Source organism: Toxoplasma gondii, chromosome X (assembly GCF_000006565.2).
Source record: "Toxoplasma gondii ME49 chromosome X, whole genome shotgun sequence".
Lineage (NCBI taxonomy): Eukaryota > Apicomplexa > Conoidasida > Eucoccidiorida > Sarcocystidae > Toxoplasma > Toxoplasma gondii.
Window position 1 is genome coordinate 2,696,052 of NC_031478.1, and position 18,401 is coordinate 2,714,452.

The following is an 18,401-nucleotide window of genomic DNA, read 5'->3' on the forward strand; positions in this document are numbered from 1 at the left end:
GGCACGTCTGCAGCACTGTGGTGTGGTTGGTTCAACAAGAGGCAGCGAAAGCAGAACGATTGTGCCATGTGCGCATTTGAATATTCGCCATATCCGCCCTCGTGATCTGCTATCGCCATTTTCGCATGTTCTCACTGTTTTCCACATGCAGGGTCATAGGGAGGTTATGGGGTGTCACGTCTTGCTGTGAGAGACATCTCTGTAACTCCTGATTTTTCGCTTGTCGATGGCACGTGCACCAAGCATGTGAACAGCAGAGACTGATGTTGGACAAAGAATCTACTGGCCCAGCATTACTAGTTGCGAATGTTCAAACCTGCTCAATTTTCTGGCACCGTCTGGCATCTTTTAGAACATGGGAGGCCCTTGTCTCGCCAACGCCTCTCGTTGCGTCCGTCGATTTGTAGCGCACTATACAACGTTGTGAAAGGCTGTTTCGAATTCGGTGTTTGTGTGCGTGCGTGCCGGCTCCATGCAAATGCCAGAAGCGGTTCTAGATATCTGACTCTGATGAAAATAAGGCAAGCAGTCACGCACGTTCAATTTGGAGTTCCCTTTCAGGATGGCATTGCATGTTTATTGCCTTAAAACTTTCGAGCTGGGCTTAACGCTTACATTTGTTCAGTGCCCTCTCCCTTAATTGCAGCGGCGCTCTTTAGCAGCAAAGAAGTCTTCGCGAAATAGAAACTCACTCGGTTACTTTGATGCATCAGTGGCATGTGGCCGAAACCGGATTTCAAACCTTCCTTCAATTACCGAGTCCGGGAAACGCGTGTTTTTGACTATTGTGGTTGCAGAGCAGAGCAGCCACCGAGATGGTCAGGCAAACAGAAAGACAGCGACAAACCATTAGATCGTTTGACAATTAAGATTCTGTATTTACAAGCGACAAACGCTACCGGGTAGAAAATGGAAACCGAATCTGTCCGACTGTCAGGTTCCATTGGTTTGTGGCACGGAGATGATAACTGTTTTGTCTGAGTGTGCAAACATTTCCTGGCTCAGCTCGTGGAAAAGTGATAATCTCTCTGCGTTTAACCGTCGCGCTTCATTCTGTTCTTCAATAACGTCAAACTGCTCCTGAACGTGTGTAGTAGCCTTCATCTTCTACAGGGGCTGCTGTACTGGAATTACGCCTGCGGCAAAGCATATAGACCGACCCCGTCGGGTGTGAGTCAGCCAGCTGTTTGCTCTGCTGTTTTTACTGTCCAAGATCTTCTTCTAGAGCCTGTAAGCGCCTTTGCAGCTGAAGCTGGCTCTGTTGTAACAACGCATTTTCGTTGCGCAGCGTTTTGATGAGGTCGTGAAGGCGGAGATTTTCGCTCCGCTGTTGGACGAAGAACTGCTTCAGCTCCATTTTTGATCGTTCTAGATGGTCTACGAGATCTTTCTTCGTGTCCTCCACTAGAGTTTCGCACGTGCTTGTCTGTGAAGAAGGCAGGAGCCACAACGACACTGACACCTCTTTTGTGCTGAAATGCCCCTCCTTTCATCAGTGAACTGGCCAGCACCATATTTCGTTTTCCTTCTTACCAAACTCGCAACTGCACTTCTCCAAAAGCAACCTTCCGTGTTTGACCACACGACGAAGCAGTGGATCTCGTGCGGGATAGTCTACGAATTGTGAGCTACTCTGCGTTTCGTTCGCTTTCTTCTCAGCGGTGTCTCTCGTTACACTTATTTTCTGAATGTTTCTGTGTAGTCTTGAGAAACACGAGGAGGCTCATCACCTGGGCACCTCTTCCCCCTAGACTGACTTGCACAACTTTCTGGTTGCGGTACATGTGCACTTCTCTGTGAAGAGATTTCAACTCCGAGTCAATGATACTCTCAAGCTCTCGAATTCTCTGTTTCAACCCCGAACCGCTGGTAGGGGTGAGGAACGTTGTTCTAGGGGATTCCAAAGACACATGTTCGATGGCGGACCTGGGCGACGCCGGGGCAGCCTGTTGCGAAGGGGACTGCTGCTGGGAAGACTGCATTGCTGTTTCGTTGATAATAAACCGTGGAACTCAGAAACGATTTCTTGTTTCCTTCAGGGCGCATGCAAAGACAAAAAGTCGTGAAGGTAGGCGGAAGCCCGGATATCTAGTGACAAAACATCTCTTCTGGAAATATTTATGAAGGATCCAGAGGTATGAAACAGAGCCAGCAATTTCCTCGTCCACGATACCAAGAAATGTCAAATTTCTTCTCGCGGAGAATGGAAACCGATTTGTTGCTCACAGGAGCCAAGGGAGGGGAGCCCCGAGAGTAAGAGAGAGTAAGTATACGATTAAAAGATAGAGAAGGACGCAGAAGGGTACAGACGGAGAAGAATGAAGAGACGAGAAGAGGCATACGTGGAGATACTAGATACCAGTGACCTTTGCCAGACGGATGCAGCGATTGTTGCCCTACGCTTGAACTCAACCAAGCTCCCCATCAGGATCTCACGACAACATTGATTCGACTCAATGTAACTTAAACTATGCTTATCTAGCGTCGGCCTGTACGTTTGTTCAGAGCAATACAGGAGGCATGAATGGCAACTGAGCGTAATCGTCTGTTTCCGATTCCGCTCCGTGAAGCGTATCTAAAGGTATCATGCATGCATCCAACAGCAAGCGCTCGTGTCCTCCTTGTGTATCCTTGACAGCTAATTTGGCTCTTCTGAAAGCATCTGTTTCTCTAATTTCTCCTCCAAGCCGCAAACAACGTGCGCGCTGTATCAATGCGCATGCGTGTCCGGATTCTTTTGAAATGGGGCAGTACGTATAAAACGTGGGGCCCCGAAATCGGTTTGTTTTGATGACACTCATGAAGTTGAAAACTACACGAGCTCTGTCGATGGCCTGAGTCGCCAAGCGATTGAGTCATCCTGCTGCATATGCGGCACGGGAACAGCGAAAAGGGGCCTCGGACGTGTATGTAGCAAAGATTCTAAAACTGGCAATTCCGAAACACCGGATGGACAAGCGGTGAAACCTTCCGAGTGCACGGGAAAGCAGATGACACCAGGAAAATTTCGACCTGAAGTAAACCCTTTTTTCCGAGACACAAAAAAAGAACCTCCAATCATCATCATCATTGTCGACCTTCTAGAGCAGCAGGTAGGAGAGAGAGCCGAACGCATGTGACGCCAACAAAAAACTGAACTAAAAGAGTGCAGTCGCTCGCACTTGGTCTTGTTTTGGTTGACCTACACACTTGGAGAGAAATCGCAGACCAACAGATCATTTACAGACGATCTGTTCACGGGTGTTGAGTGGCCACTGTTGTTCAGAGCGTCTGGATGCAATCCTTGGTAGATCTGTTACTCGAGGAGCTTAAATACATTCGCCAAAAGACTGCGCATGCACTTGAACACTTCTCCGAGTGGTGGTAGAATAGCATGGGGCAAATGGAACAGGGAATAAAGTCTACGATCGAAACATTTGTCACCGACAAGTGAACGCTGTGAGATGGCAGCGCCTGAGATCGCCTCTCGCGGTGACCGAGGTCCCGTAAACGACTTTCAAGACAGATCTATTTATGCAGGATATGACATGCCGTACCATTCTGCAGCTGCTCATTCGCTTTTGACTGGATGATACTGCCGTCCGTCAAGTAATCCAATACTCAAGCGCCCACACCTTCACAGCAAGGTATATCCGGCCGTAGCGTGTCACCGTAGCTTTAGACCAGGTGGTACAGAATACCAAATCTAATCAATCCGGTAGTACAGCTGAAGTAGCTATTTCCAACGCGTATTTGGAAATCTTACATTTGTGACCTCTAGGCAAGAATCTTGATATTATGCTCTATTCCTTATTATTCAAGGATTTACTATTTGACTGTCGAGCCCTTTGCTCGGTTTCTACCTGTTGGGGGCAAACAGTCCAGTACGCAGTAAACGAGCTTGGGGGTGTAGGTTTGCCGCACCTGGTCTCCACTGTAATATCGCACCAAAATTGACCGCCGGCAGGTTTGGAAGCATTAAAGAACTGAAACATTCCGAAATTAAAAAACCCACCTTTTCGGTCCTGTGAACGACACAGGGTAGACTGCAAGAGCAACTGGCGTCTATTCTCACGTAAACTCCCTTGCTCCAAATGAATGGGATTTTCTGAAGAGTGCGTCAGAGGACACCTCCGTAGATTCGCGATTCTACATGCCAGTTCGGATTTGTACTAGACGAGAACAGCTATTCTTTTGTGTGTATGTAGTGTTGAAATTGCAGGACACAATCGTTCAAACGAGGTTCGTGGCGACGAGTGTGCTGCCACTGTTCGACATTATCGTTGCAGTGACACCGAGCAACTTGCCTGTTCCGTCTCACCCGCCTCACAATCCCTGTCTGTGTGAGTTGACGACAGGAACAGCCTGGTTTGTGCGTCGCCGTTTACTGTAGAACTCTCAGTGTCGAGAAAAACCGGGTTTTTCTTAAAATCGCCCCGGTATTTTTTCTGTGTGGAAGGCTGTGCAAGACCGTTCGCCTTGCAATGCAGATGATCTATGTGGGGATCCGCGGGCACAGCTCGTCGCATGCGACAGGTTCTCTTCTTCGACACCACCGCTGGGCCTATCTTGGCTTTTCGTTTTTTCCTACGCTGTCTTTGTTCAGTACTACGTAGTCAACGCATAATCGAATCTTTCAACCCGAACGCATTTGTGCTTCACCATCGGAAGCACGTTTTTTCCGTACCAAAAACGGATTCCGTTAGGCCTGCGGCTGCGTCGTGCTTGCTCGGGGCTTCGTTTGTGTCTTCGTTTTTTCTCTATTGCTCTCCCAGTCAAAACTTACCACGACCACTATGGCAGCTCCGTCAGGGAAACGCGAGGGCGTTGACCTCGAAAACGTGGCGACGGTCGAGCTGCTCGAGGAACTGAAGAGACGCTATGCATGCCTCGCGAAACCCGAAGGCCGCTATATCTTCATCGGAGCTCCTGGTTCTGGGAAGGGCACGCAGAGTGTGAAACTGAAGAAGAGCCACTGCCTCTGCCACCTTAGCACCGGTGATATGCTTCGTCATGCTGTCGCTACGGGAACCGAATATGGCAAGCAGGTAGGCAGAAGCCAGACGGGCTCAGAGCGATCGTCGGGGTCCAACTGGGAATGGCCGAGGAAGAACTAAAGATCCACAGGATGGAAAACTGGACTGATTTAACATGATGGTGACGCTGATCGAGACCCACACGCTCCTCACATTCTAAGAACATAAAGTTGTACTTGATCTTCTCAGATGCACTTCTGTAGATGATGTGCATACCTAGTTGTAGACGGGTTATGCATGTGCTCGTGCAGGCAAGAGACACTTGTGAGTGGGTCGGTTTTTACCAGTGTATCTGGTCATGGACGTAATTGTGCTCGTCTACAGGCAGAACATGTGATAGGCGCATGTAGAGAAGGCAGATCCCGACTACTTCGCTTCTCAGCCGTCGAGGTTCGAGGTTGTGTCTTCCCGTTACCAACCGTTGTTTGTTTTCATGGAGTTGTGCTGGCGATGTGTGGCTTCCACACCGCGAACAGTGGAAACCGACGGAACTCGTATTGCATGAGAGGGTGCGTTGCTCGGCTAATCGAATGTGTCAGTGCCCGTTCGGGTCACTGACGAGAAATGAGGGGGCCACGTTTAATTTCGTTGTCTGTCCTTTTCATGTTCCTTGCTGTTTTAGGCAAAGGCCAAGCTGGACGCTGGCGAGCTCGTCAGCGACGAAATCGTTCTTGGTTTGATCGACGAGAAGCTGAAGACACCTGAGTGCCGCCGAGGATTCATTCTCGATGGCTTCCCCCGCAATGAGGCCCAGGCCGCAGGAGTAAGAGAGCGCACGCGTTTTGGTGGATTCCAACATTAGTCAGAGTGTCAAAGCAACAGAAGTTTCAACTTGTTTCGGATCTCCTCAGAATACGACGCTTCTGCTACGTCCCATTATATGTTTTTGCGAGAGGGATACTGCTTGTCATGCCTTTATTTTTTTACCGGAGCCGAATTTGCATTTGGCAATTCAACGGTCGATTCTCAGGTGGTAATCCTACATGAATTCAACATGACGTAAATGCTAGCAAACCAACGGGTTGAATGCAGTTGCTTTTCAGCATCGTATAATATACTAGAAAATACGATTCAGGTACCCGGTCGTAACAGGAGCGGAAGAAAGGCGTGCCCAACCGGATCATGGCCAAAGAGAAGGGAGAAGGGACGATTGGTTTGATATAGTCGGAAGGGAAACGAGGAAGACACGAAACAGTTTCGACGCTTGTCACTTGGGTCACGGGAACGCCTGCATAACGCTTCCTGTTTTTTCTTAGACTCGGTGCAGGAACCGCCTCGTTTCTCAAGAACGTTTTTTCTTTGCGGAGCTCTTTCTAGAGGACCTTTGGGACAGAATGAACTGTGTGCTTCTCGTGCTGTTAAGTTTATGGGTCTGCTCCCGTGAGTGACTCTACGTCACTTCTCCGGCTTCTCTTGCGTTGCCTCGGTGGTCGATGTCGAGTCCGACCGACGGGTTTCACTCCGTCCCATCAGTTCACACTCTTTCCGCTTTTCTCACCGCCTTTCGTTCCTTCAGCTCGACAATCTCTTGAAGCAAAAGAACCAGAAACTCGATGGTGTTCTCTATTTCGACGTGCCCGACAACATCCTCGTGGAGCGCGTCTCAGGCCGCCGAATCCACTTGCCTTCCGGGCGCGTCTACCACGTCACCTATCACCCACCCAAGGTTGCCGGTCTCGACGACGTAAGGGAGATCTTTTCCTCTTCTTCGTACAGGAAATGTAGAAAGGACCGTGCAAGAGAAAGCTTGAGCCACTGGCAGTTCGCAAATGTACACTGTCAACGGACATCTGTGTGGCAAAGAACGCCAGGCCGTGTGCGGCGTAGGCGTCACCGTCAGACAGTGCAAGATATAGAGACAAGAGGATCCACTATATGTCTGCTTTTCTTGGATCGTACGAGCTCTCTAGATCGACATCGAGCGTTTCAAGTATCTAGCGCAACAGAGTGCTTACTGATTGGATCAAACACTGCATGGAGCTCCAGAAGACTGTTGAATCCGTTGTTACTATTTTCTTTCAAGCGTGTGTGCTGTTCACTGTTTAAATGGAAAAGGCGAAGCTTTCAAGTTGGAGGAACTCCGTAGCCTTCTCCCCGCTGTATTTACAGAGTCGGAACTGTTGTCCCCGTCCAAGAATCTTATGCAGGATGATTCCCCGTTTGTGCCTTCCCTGCCTCTCAGGTAACTGGAGAGCCTCTTCACCATCGAAAAGACGACAACGAGGCAACTCTGAAGAAGCGTCTGGATGTGTTCCACAAGGAGACGGTTCCCGTGATCGAACACTACGCAAAGATGGGTCTTCTGTACAAGATGGACGCTGCTAAGGACTCCACTGCAGTCACCAAGGAAATGTATGACTTTGTTGGCAAGCACCACAAATCTTTCTTCGGCTGAGAAGTCCGCTCCAAGGCCGCGCCGCTCCCATAAACAGGGCGAAGGCGGATGGGACGCGAAACAAACGTCAGGAAGTTGTGTATCGAGGAATGTGTGTCAAGAGCATGGGCAACGCGATGTATTGTGGCGCGGACAGATCTCTCATGTTTCGTCAACGCTCGAACGCAGCAACTTGGAGGAAAGGTTACGCTGGATATGAACGAGCTAACGGGGAGAAAACTGCAGCTTGTGACTAGTGCCCAGGACGGTCGGACTCAGCAGGATGCTCATTTTGACAGGCAACGTGGTGGATGTTTCTTCATTAGCTTTGGCAGCAGCCCTTTCGGGAAGAAAGACGAATATATGGTCTGTTTTATGCACACCAAGGAAGAGCCAAGCGGTTGAGATCACCTCACACTCCTAAGGGACAGGCTCCACGGACGTATTCCTAGAGTTCCTCCCCATAAGACAAGCGTACCTTATGAAAATGCCTGCGGTGAAACGAACAGGGGTCTCATGAAAGAATGGTTGCTTTCTAGGTCTTCTTCAAAACAGAAGCCGATACGTTTGCCTCCCCACACAGATGTGAAATCCTGAGTACTGACGAGGTGCCCCAGCTGCAAAGCAGCGACGAGTTTTGGTTCCAATCCAAACGAAAGCTCGCTTTGCTCTTTTTGCATTGACTTCGCGGGTGAGAAAATGAAAACGTATGGAGTTTTCTTTTGCCAGACGCTGTCCTGGTCCTTTTTTCTTAAGGTCTGAGTCACCTGAAAAGTCTTCGATGGTCGTGCAAGTTTGTTTTTCCAGTTGGTATCCAAGAGTCGAGCAAGCAGGGAAGACGTCCGTGCGTATCACCGCTTGTGCAATAGACTAGACTGTGTGTGTACCCTTTCAGTTAAGGACAACCCTGGGCGCAAATCGTTGCGATAACTAGAAATTCAGGCCACAGAGAGGAACAACAAACTACCGTTCTCTTCAGAGCGCAGGCCACTTTTTTTAGAACTCCAAAACGTCTGAATCCCCTAGACGTGCACGTAGGCGATTGTCCGTAGGCATGGACACGACAGTACGTTAAAACAAAGACATCACGTGAAGTATGTGCATGGCAACTGCCTTCCTCACAGTTATTCCACATACATGTACGGTTCCCGCTGCCGGTAGCTATATCGCAAGCACTTTGTTTATCTATTTTCTGCCGTATAAACCCATCATCCAGATATTTCAATAATACAGACACTGAAGCCGTTTGATCTTTTTCCATCTCTACGCCAGGCGTAACTATATTATTGTTAATCGAGAGGCGGTTGCCTGTCAAAGGCAGCAAAACGCACGCCGTATACATCAATTGCTGACTACCTCTTTTCACGATTGTAGTCGCGAATGGTAGCACGCGTGACGTTTTCGCCACCTGCTGGCAGCCGTTGGCCTTAGAAACAAAAATGTTTGTGAGCATTTCACCCGAACTGAAACACGAAGATATAGTCCAGCAGCCGCACATTTTCCAACGCCCCACTCACAAGCGACTCACGGGAAAGCCGTTCAGCTGTGTTTCTGCCACCAGAGAGCCTAAAATGTAAAAACGACGTTTGGGCGGTTCCGACAACGGAATCAATTTTCTGCTGAGAAATGCCGGTGCAGCTCTAAGGTGACACCACCGCAAGACAGTCTCTGCAGCAGCTCTGGCCCCACTGTGTCGTCCTTCCGTTCTTAGTCTACTTGTTTGAGATGTCCGTTGGGTGCTTGTGCAACCCCCAGACGACCGCCTCATTCAGTTGGTCTGCTCTGCAAGAAGAAACTATGAAAAGTGTTTCCGTCGTGTTCTCTCCTCACAGGTGTTGAGCGAACAAGTCGATCATACACACATACGGTTTTAAGCCATCCTTCTCACTTGTAAGTCGGGTCAAATGGCTGACAGAAGGCGACAGCACAGAAAAAGACTTAATCGAAAGGATTTTGAAAGGAAAATTAAAGACTTATCCATCCCACCTCCTAAATTTGTGCGGACAGTTTTGATGCGGCTTCTACTCTACTGAAAAAACCGATTATAGGAGTCTGCCGTGTCGGCTGAGACGTGTTGTCTCGATGTGCCGTACATACCTGCACGAGATGGCCAGATCGCTTAAAAAAACCTCGTTTTTGCAATCCCTACTCCACTCCCCCCTCCCCCTGGTTTTGTTTCTCTATTTCCTCAGCTAGATCGGCAGGACACGCAGGGGACAAAAGCCGACCACGACTCCGTTTCCTGTCTCCACCGACGGGCTGTCGAGTCGGCCCGCGAGTTCCTCGCATCCCTTTTCAGTCCCCCCCAACTGGAACACTGCTATGAAGCAAAGCACACAGCCACTTTGGTACATGCAGAGATTATTTCCACTCAAATTTTCACATGACCAGCACACAGATGTAGATGTGCCTTCCCCCCAGTTTTATGGCACACGCCACGGACGATATCGTTTTCGACTGATGTGGTGAATGTGTCAACTCGTCCCTTTGGTCAGACTTTTCACAGGAGTTGAGGAAGAGCCAGGAGCACAGCTCACTCAGTTTCAGAGTCCCTGTTCTCTTCATGACATGCAACGATTTTAACTCACGCAGTAATCAAAAAAAAGCTGTTCACCACCTGCCGACAGGGTTGCCCCGCGAGAACACCAGTTAGCTAAACAGGGGTACAACACACGCCAATTAAAGACCCGAAAGTTGCCTCAAAGAAGCTGATACACATCCAGGCCATGCGGCACGATAAATGCATCATACATTAGTGCACCTACATAAACATGTGAGGCATCAGCACGTATACATGGCACCCCGCCCACTACGTATGACTTGCTTCACTCTCTCAGAATATTTGCAACACCAGTCTGTTGTGTGGTCGTATCAATCAAAAGATTCTGTATGTATCCACATATAGGGACTGCGTACCGACTCACAATAACATACCCGAATGTATTACGCTGTTTCTCGCGGCGGTCCCACCAACCACAACAACGCAACGTGCATCGAACAGCGTGGGCGGGTGTGGTTCACAACCGCTGCTGATTCCCAGTTTTAAAAACTGCAAGAAAGCGCCGCCCAGTGCACGCCTCTTACCATGCCTCATTCCGTTGTGTGCGAAACGGCAGCAAAAATGCCTGCACACTGTTTCTCAATCACAAGCTCCAGCAATACCATTTAGTCAAGAAAAAGAAATGTCTTCGTCAGTAGCGTCTATCTACACAAAAAGCGGTTTAACATATGGAATTGAATTATTATTCCAGCAACGAAAAATAACGTACCGACTTCATATAAGTGGCATTTTATAATAGGTTTGCATGCTTACGCATGTGAAAATAGACACAGCAGTCCGACGAATGCGGATCCAGCAACCACACCGCCAGGCAAAATAGGCACGTCACGTACATTGCCTGAGCGTTTCACAGTCCTTGTGTCCCCTATTTGGTTGCGAAAAACAGGTACTGAGAAACGCGTGCCTCCATGGCCGACAGAATGCTCATCACTAGTGTGCATGATGTATGAAGGGCTTTACCTGCGCTGAGAACACAGGCGGAAAACAACTTCCTGGACATTCATGGTGCTACCCTCATGGCCTCGTTGCCCCCTCAACTTCTTTTCCTCATGTGGTCTTCACCTCTTCTTCCCCTTTGCCATGCGTTGGTCCCCAAACCTACTTTTTGACTCAGCCGATCAACTGAACCAGTCAACGGCCACTATTCAGCTACTGACCACTCGAAAAAAATTGTGATTGTCAGTGGAAGAAAGAATGGTGATACCTGCTCGTCCCCAAAACACGCATACATATGCAACAACGCGTATATACAGACGAAACAAAGCAAACTCATCAATTACAGACGAACGCGGACCTGCAGAGCGAATTCACCGACACCGAGGCCAGAGAAATATGAAGCGAGGACGCTTGTTCCCCTGACGATTGCTTGCGTCGTAACGGGGTCCTTCGGAAAACAGTATGTAAAAGGCACCTCCTTTGGAGCGGATCTTTCTTTCGAGTTTATTTGTTGGCGCTTTCTTCATGGCTCCTTCCTGCGCCTTGTGATTCTCGCTTCTGTGTTTCTGGTTGTTGTGCCTTCGTGTGCACTTCCAATCGGGTCCGAACGTCGTGTGTCACCAGGCATCCTGACAGAGGCGCGAAGACGGCAGATGAAATCGAGAGGAAAAAGCGACACGGAGAAGGAAATACAGGGGTCCGAATATCGACGCCTGCATAAATATGAACTGGCTTTCGGTTACACACCGGGCGTTGTTCTCTCCTTGTCTGGCAATGTCCCTGAGGGCATGCAGATGACGCCAACATATTCCCTGACGTATGACGTGCACTGGCAGCCACACAGCGAATGGACAGAGTTCCATTGAAGATCTTCACACAAGTCATATTGCATTTGCACCGGTACAGCTAGTGGAGGTGTGGCTTTCTTCGGCAGTGGTATAAAACAGTTTAAGGGGAACTGCAAGGTCTCGGAGGACGTCTACAGAAGATACATCGTTTGTATAACTTGTCTACGCTCACGAGGTACGCAGTTATATCTATCCACATAAACCCATACACTTGCAACAATACACATGTGTGCATTCCCTATCCGTGAGTAAGACTGCGTGTAGACAATCGACTGGTGTGCGTTCGGTCTGAAAGTCTGTCTGACTGCCGTTCTCTGCCAAAGCTACTTGCACACATGAGTAGTTACTCACACACGAGTCTACAAGAAGATAGCAGGTGGCACATCAGATGCAGAACTAAAAACAGAGACGCAAAAAGAGCGAAGGCATCCGTTAGCACCAGCCTGTGTCAAACCAAGTACCCCCGGCGGGTTATGACATGCGACAAAAGCTGAGACCCTTTAAGCACAACAATCGTGCTCTCGCTGACAACACTAGCAACGCTTTCCTATTCGTGCCCGAATTGAAAACTTACCAGTGTGACCAAGAAAGTAGAAGAAACCTAAACGGTCAACACTCATGAGATCTCCCGACCGGCACCACGCATCATTCTGGCGGAAAGAATTCCTGTACACCATCGCACGAGTGACGTCATCGTCGACAAATCCCAGCCATTCGTCTCGGTCTGCAAGGTTCACAATCGCTTCTCCTGCAGATGAAGGACAAAATGAAGCCCGCCACAAGCAAATGAACCATATATACAAAAACAGAGAGGGAACAAATGAAGATGTATACATGGAAGCCAACACTGATAGGAATAACAGAGCAGACAGAACCAGAGAACAACACAAACTGAAAGCTAAACACGTTTTGAGGCTTCGGACGCTTGGTGCCCGCCAGCCTACAGGCAGCATCTTCTTAAACCGCACCAAAATGTCAACTCAATACACCACGGCACACCAAAAATTACGGAACAATATGATACGTGCAAGCAAACGTCTCTCGATAAACTACAATGGACATCTGCCTTTTGCTCCTTCAGAAAAGCCCCGACCGCCCAAACGTCACTAGTAACTGAAGGCACAAGGTCTATACAGCACTGCACGAAATTGTCCGAATCTACCACCGCACAGCTGTCACAGAGCATGAAGTAACGAGCAGATTCCTCACGCTTACGTGCGGACGGGTCTCCGCGTATAAAGGCATCGAGAGACACAAAAGATACGCAGCACGAGATAAGCCACCGACAAACAGATTCAGTACTGCCATGGTTCGTACCGCGCCTCTGATCAAGAGTACTCCTCAATTCCGCATCGAGACACAAGCCTGTGTGAGGTCCCCGGACGATTTCTTGTTTCACTTCGTCGAATCGAGCCAGCCTAGCTGTTCCTCGTTCTCCTTGGACAGTGTTGGGGATAAAACCACATGGCCCCATTTTCCCTAGAGAGTTGATAAGCGGAGAGGATATCGGCCAGTGAGGCCGGTAATAATGTTCCACGCAAGTCTTCAAAGTTTCCCCCGCTTCTTTGGTCAGCCGCGACCAGATGTAACTTGTCATTCCATATCCTACACATCCTCGTAGGCGGCGGTTCTGAGGAACGGCGGACGTATTTCGACGTTCTGACTCCGATTTCTTCTCTACAGAACTGTCGCCGGTTTCTTCCTTGAATGTGGGTAACTCGTCAAAGAGATTCGCCCACATTCGTGGGCAATATGCTGTGTACGTACACTGGAAATTGTCGATGTGTCGCCAGAAAGCGGAGCAGGACGGAGAGCACTGACGAGGGAAAACGATGCTGGCGCGGGCCTGCACAGCGGCCGCGAAAATCGCTAGGCCTCCGTTTTCCTCTTGAATACCAAGAGGGCAGTATACAACATCGTTATCTGTCAGATCCATGTGTCTGGCCCATGTGACACCAAAACTGATGACCGTTTTAGCACTTAGTTTGACAGGTGCCAGTCGCCGCTCCTCTTCTCCGGGATTATATGCATATGTTTCAGCACGCACACCCTGACCCGTCTCACCTGCCTGCCCGTCTCCTCCTTCCGCGTGACTCTTCGTATTTTGCGGAGAGGGAACAGTGACATATACATAGAGTGAAGGACGAGGGTGGCGACTGGTTCCCTGGCCTGGATGCCCACAAACGGCACAGGCAGCGGAACGGGCGACTGCACATCCGACTGCATCTGACCGCGCCTGCGATGTCTTGCCTTGCTCTTCTCCAGCAATCAATGCGCCAGTTGTGTCTCCGGTTTGACTTGACTCACTGTCTCCCGGCTCGAGGCACGCCCAACAAAGAGGTGACGATGAGGACATTCGGGTGGGGAGATTGAAGACAACGCCCAGAGAAGGAGAACACGGAGGAAGAAGAAGGTCTTTCACATCCATGCTCCTTCGTCTGGCTGGAGACACTCGCGCCCCGATCGTGCACGGCGACCGGTCAGAATTCGTCCCTTCTGGACGAACCATCTTTTCGTCTGTTGCAAAATCAGCCTCGCGCTTTCCGGGTTCTGAATCCCAGTTACAGTACCCTACGGATGCAGATGTGGCTTCTCGGATCTCTTCGAGAAGGTTCCTTTCCTGCGTGTTTGGAGGACAATTTTGAGACACTGTTGCTTCGCCGTACACGAATACAGGAAATGTGCGTTCATTGATTTCTTGTTTCCCTGCAGGTCTCTCTACCACTCTTCCTTTTTCCCACCTGGGACAACTGGGCAAAAATGTCTTCTCCCAGAGTGATTTAGCCTCCGTACCGCCACTGGCAGCCTGAGCATGCCCGTCACCTCTCAGCTTCGTCCGGATGGCCGCAGCGTCGGGAGAACCTTCACCGTTTCGCTTCGTAAATTGGTTTTGCTGCTCTTTCAGTCCATACAGCTCTCGCAATGCAGGAAGATGTTCGTCATCTACAAAAATGCACGTTGGTTTAGCAGCGGAAATGGCCTGAAAGAGGGCCGTCCCCTTCAGATGCGGAGGAATGAGCGCGACAACGAGACATGCCTTAAGCAATCCAAGCAGCAAGATAATTGATTCCACACTTGTAGACATAACTAACGCGACTACAGCGCCTTCTCGAAGTGGAGCTTGTCCACATGCAGGTTCACAAGCAGCGCCCTGTCCTTTCTCTGCGTTGAACAACGCTGCTTGACCACGCTCAGCATCTGCTGAAAACGCGGGGTCCGGGACCATCACCCAACTTTCACGCCGTTGCCGGATTTTTCCTTCGTCGCCTTTGCCTTCACCAGAGGGGGTGCGCTTTTCGGAGTCGTTCCCTTCCGTTGGGGCCTTGTCCGAGTCTTCTGCGGGCGACATCTTGCTGGGGACAGTGATAGGTATCTGCGCGAGTTCCTCATCAATGATAAGATTCTTGGTGCCTTCTCGCAAAAGAACCTCCAACGTCCCTGCTCCTCGACGGTCTTTGTGAGCCCAGACCGCCACTGCATTGCTCCGCTCATTTACATGACGGTATGAGAGAGACATGTTGCTCTCTGCAGAAATAAGGAACGGTTTTTCGCCCGCATCTACTGCCGCATCTTGAATCCAGTCTGCAAGTGTATTTACACCATTGTTTGCTAGTTTCACTACAGTCTCTTGGTCCTGGAACAAGCCTTTCCACCAGCGTTCCTCTGCCTCTTCTAACGTCACTCCAGTATCAAGAAGAAGACGATCGCGATCTTCCGCGGAAATGCTCACCAACGTCGGTTTAAACCTCTCTGGAGAAAGGGCACACGTTCCGAACCGTGACTTCGTTCTGTCGTCTCGCAGCTTCCTCCCTTTCACTTGGCCTTCCCCTTCGAGTGGCCACTGAGGCGTACCACGTAGGCCGATCTCAGTCGCTAAATCTTGTCCTTGTCCTTGTCCTTCGTCGCCTTTCGAAATGTCTCCACTGTCCCCGAACTTATCACTTTCAGAAGAGCCACGAACATGATCACACTCCTCTCCACAAAAGCGGTTACTTTTGTGTTCCAGAAATCCCTGAGTTGAGTAGCACGCACCTCCCACACTGCTGTCGACTTCACAGTCACCGCCGTCAGTCGCACACATGCTTGCGTCGCGAGCAGCCCCAGCAACTGTGGAGGCGCATCCTCGTGTGGATCCTGGAACTCCCAGAAAATGCGAATTCGAGTCCAAGGCTGCCGCAGTTAGGCGAACCGGCATCGCCACAGTTGCAAACGGTGCGTTCACTTGGAAGAACGAGGAGCCCGACTGCACTTCATGACGAGGTGAAAGAGACACAGGGGGGGAAAATCCCCCTTCCGAACAAGGAAGCGAGTCACGTTCTTCGAGATCCATGTCTAACTGAAGGTCAGATGCGGACAAGACGCTTCATGTAGGGCTGTGTGGCGCAGCGGAGAGAGAGGAAGAACGAGACTTGAAAACGAAGACAAAAATATGCCGCCACCGCACACACCGCTGGGAAAACGGTGAAGAAGTTTCCAGCAATCCTGACGACACCCATCCACTATTTGTGGCCAAAAGGAAGTGTGTAACACACAGACTGAATGACACTGCAGCAAGGATATGACGAGCCTCTAATAAATGAATTTCAAAAATTCCACAGGATCATGTAGTGGGTGAAACCCCACACTTATAGCGCTTGCGGTCGTCGCATTATTGCACCTATTTGCTTCAACTTTCGCGAAAATACGCGGGAAAGCCTTACTTAAAAGATGACGTGACCGCAGCCTTGAGACGTAAACGTACCCGCCTGGCGTACTGCAGAACTTTACTCGGTAACTGAAAAAACCCTTATTCACACGTTGAATTAAAAGAGGAACATAGCGCTGGTAAGGGCATTTTGGGCCGTGGAAAGTAAATAACCAAAATAAGGCACTGTAAACGGGAACACCAGACGAGGTGCTAGTCCATGTGTCTCAAATACGCCGTATAGCGGCATCCACGACGGCGTACGCTAACCGCAAACCCGAGAGTCGGTTTTGCTCCGCTGGGAAAGAGTTCACACATATTATCGCTTTTTAATAGTGGCATGCTTGTCATTAATCTGCTCCTGAACACAGCATTTCCCACAACTTTGCTACTTCTATCCAAAAAGTGCTGGACAGTGTGTCGCCGCTTTTTGATCCGCATCATCGAAGCAGCAGAAGAACACAGACGTTCCGCCCCTCCCGCTCCCTTAAGCAGCAAACCAGCTAGTTATCACCCCCAGCCAACGACACAGCTACAGCAAAAACCCTGTTGATGCACATCTGAACCCCAGACACGGAAAGAACCGGAAAAATCGCGAGCGATGGGGCATTAAAGGTGAAGGGGAAAAAGAGAGACGGAAAAAACGGATACTCACGGAATGCACCCGTCACCAGTGAATGCATGTGAAACACGTCCGGGAGAGAGTAGTACATGCGTCAGGAACTTCTGGTTAATAACAGCATCTGCAGATACCAAAACAACTGAGTGAGCGGTGGCGATGCCCATGTTCTTCCTGCAACCACACTTCGTTAAATATAGAACAAAAATCCATCCTAGCAGGTCCAGACTCTGGACGTCGAGGATGCTTGCTGGAACGCCGGTAGAATCTTTGAATCTCAGCGGCACCTAGGCATAAGATACTCTCGACCCAACGAGTCTTCTGTTCGATCAAACAAACTTCGCCCACGTGTAGGATGTGGTTTTTACCATGATAACTGCGGCATGTGTCTACACCTGCTGCGACGTCTCTCACGTTCGTGTCAAATTTTTCGTGATATTATACCTTACGGCTATTTGGGGTCCTCAGTAAGTATAGCACTGATGGAATATAACTTCGTTGGGAGCTGCGCTCAACTTTGAATTGCCAGCGGGCTTGTATCAAGCGTTTTATTGTCTGCTATGACACGGGCTGAAAAGATTAAAGCTCTAATCCCTGCCCGATCGCACTACCCGCCTTGTACCACTTTTTGTTTCATGTCTTTGCGAGCTCGGGGTCCCTGGCCGCCTGCCTCGCCTTATTGTGAGCAGGCGAGTGTATCAGGTTCTCCGAAAGACGGGGCAACAGGTGGAATTGCAAGTGAAGCGACGGCTACATTGTTGTAGAAATGGACATGCAACAAGCTCTGAGCCGAGAGCTCCAATAACATACGAAATGGAACATAAGTGACAGCTAAGGGCTTCCAAATACCCATGCCACGGCTGGTAAATCACTCTCGCTGCCATCCGCATTTAGTATGCAGCAGAGGATTATCTTAGATAGTGCCTGCACTTTGTAGAAGGACACCATCAAGCATGAGGAATTGCTGCGGACGCATCCAAAACGCAGCTGAGGGCACCATAAACGCATGGCAATTCGCAGCGTCACGCTTCTTCCGCAGCCGTCACTTCGATCGTCCCAGCCTTCTCAGACCGTACATTTCATCCCACACCCAGCTCCTACACGAACCAGACACAGTCTTAATCGTTTTTTGCTTAAGCCTGTCAACAACTGATCTGAGTGAAACGTTTCACATCCAGACAAAGCCTAGTAACCGATGCTCTGGGCGCATGCCAAGCTCTATACAACGGCCACCCATTTTACTTCTTCTCTCCTACTTTTCTTTAGGATGCACCAGTAAAAACGTGCTGCAGGCTGCTCAGGCAATACATCCTGATCAGTTGGAACTTTTCCACACAAATGCCCTTGAGCACGGAAAACATGTCT

At 49.6% G+C, this 18,401-nt stretch overlaps 3 protein-coding genes across 3 annotated transcripts; 1 reads left to right on the forward strand and 2 right to left on the reverse strand.

Moving 5' to 3' along the window:
* Positions 1-1,201: 1,201 nt before the first annotated feature.
* TGME49_224905 (hypothetical protein) lies at positions 1,202-1,982 on the reverse strand (the record flags this gene model as incomplete). Its single annotated transcript, XM_018780069.1, has 2 exons — positions 1,202-1,426; positions 1,758-1,982. The coding sequence occupies 2 exons, from the start codon at positions 1,980-1,982 to the stop codon at positions 1,202-1,204; spliced, it is 450 nt and encodes a 149-aa protein (XP_018635963.1).
* A 2,400-nt stretch (positions 1,983-4,382) lies between these two features.
* On the forward strand, positions 4,383-8,700 carry TGME49_224900 (adenylate kinase, putative). The gene is made up of 4 exons (XM_002366123.2): positions 4,383-5,027; positions 5,638-5,778; positions 6,532-6,699; positions 7,198-8,700. Exons 1-4 carry the CDS (start codon positions 4,776-4,778, stop codon positions 7,408-7,410), a joined length of 774 nt encoding a protein of 257 aa, XP_002366164.1. The 5' UTR covers positions 4,383-4,775; the 3' UTR covers positions 7,411-8,700.
* Positions 8,701-8,775: 75 nt separating this feature from the next.
* Positions 8,776-17,032, reverse strand: TGME49_224890 (hypothetical protein). Its single transcript, XM_018780068.1, has 3 exons — positions 13,051-17,032; positions 12,308-12,481; positions 8,776-11,665 (listed from the first exon to the last, which is right to left on the reverse strand). Exons 1-3 carry the CDS (start codon positions 16,061-16,063, stop codon positions 11,625-11,627), a joined length of 3,228 nt encoding a protein of 1,075 aa, XP_018635962.1. The 5' UTR covers positions 16,064-17,032; the 3' UTR covers positions 8,776-11,624.
* Positions 17,033-18,401: the final 1,369 nt, after the last annotated feature.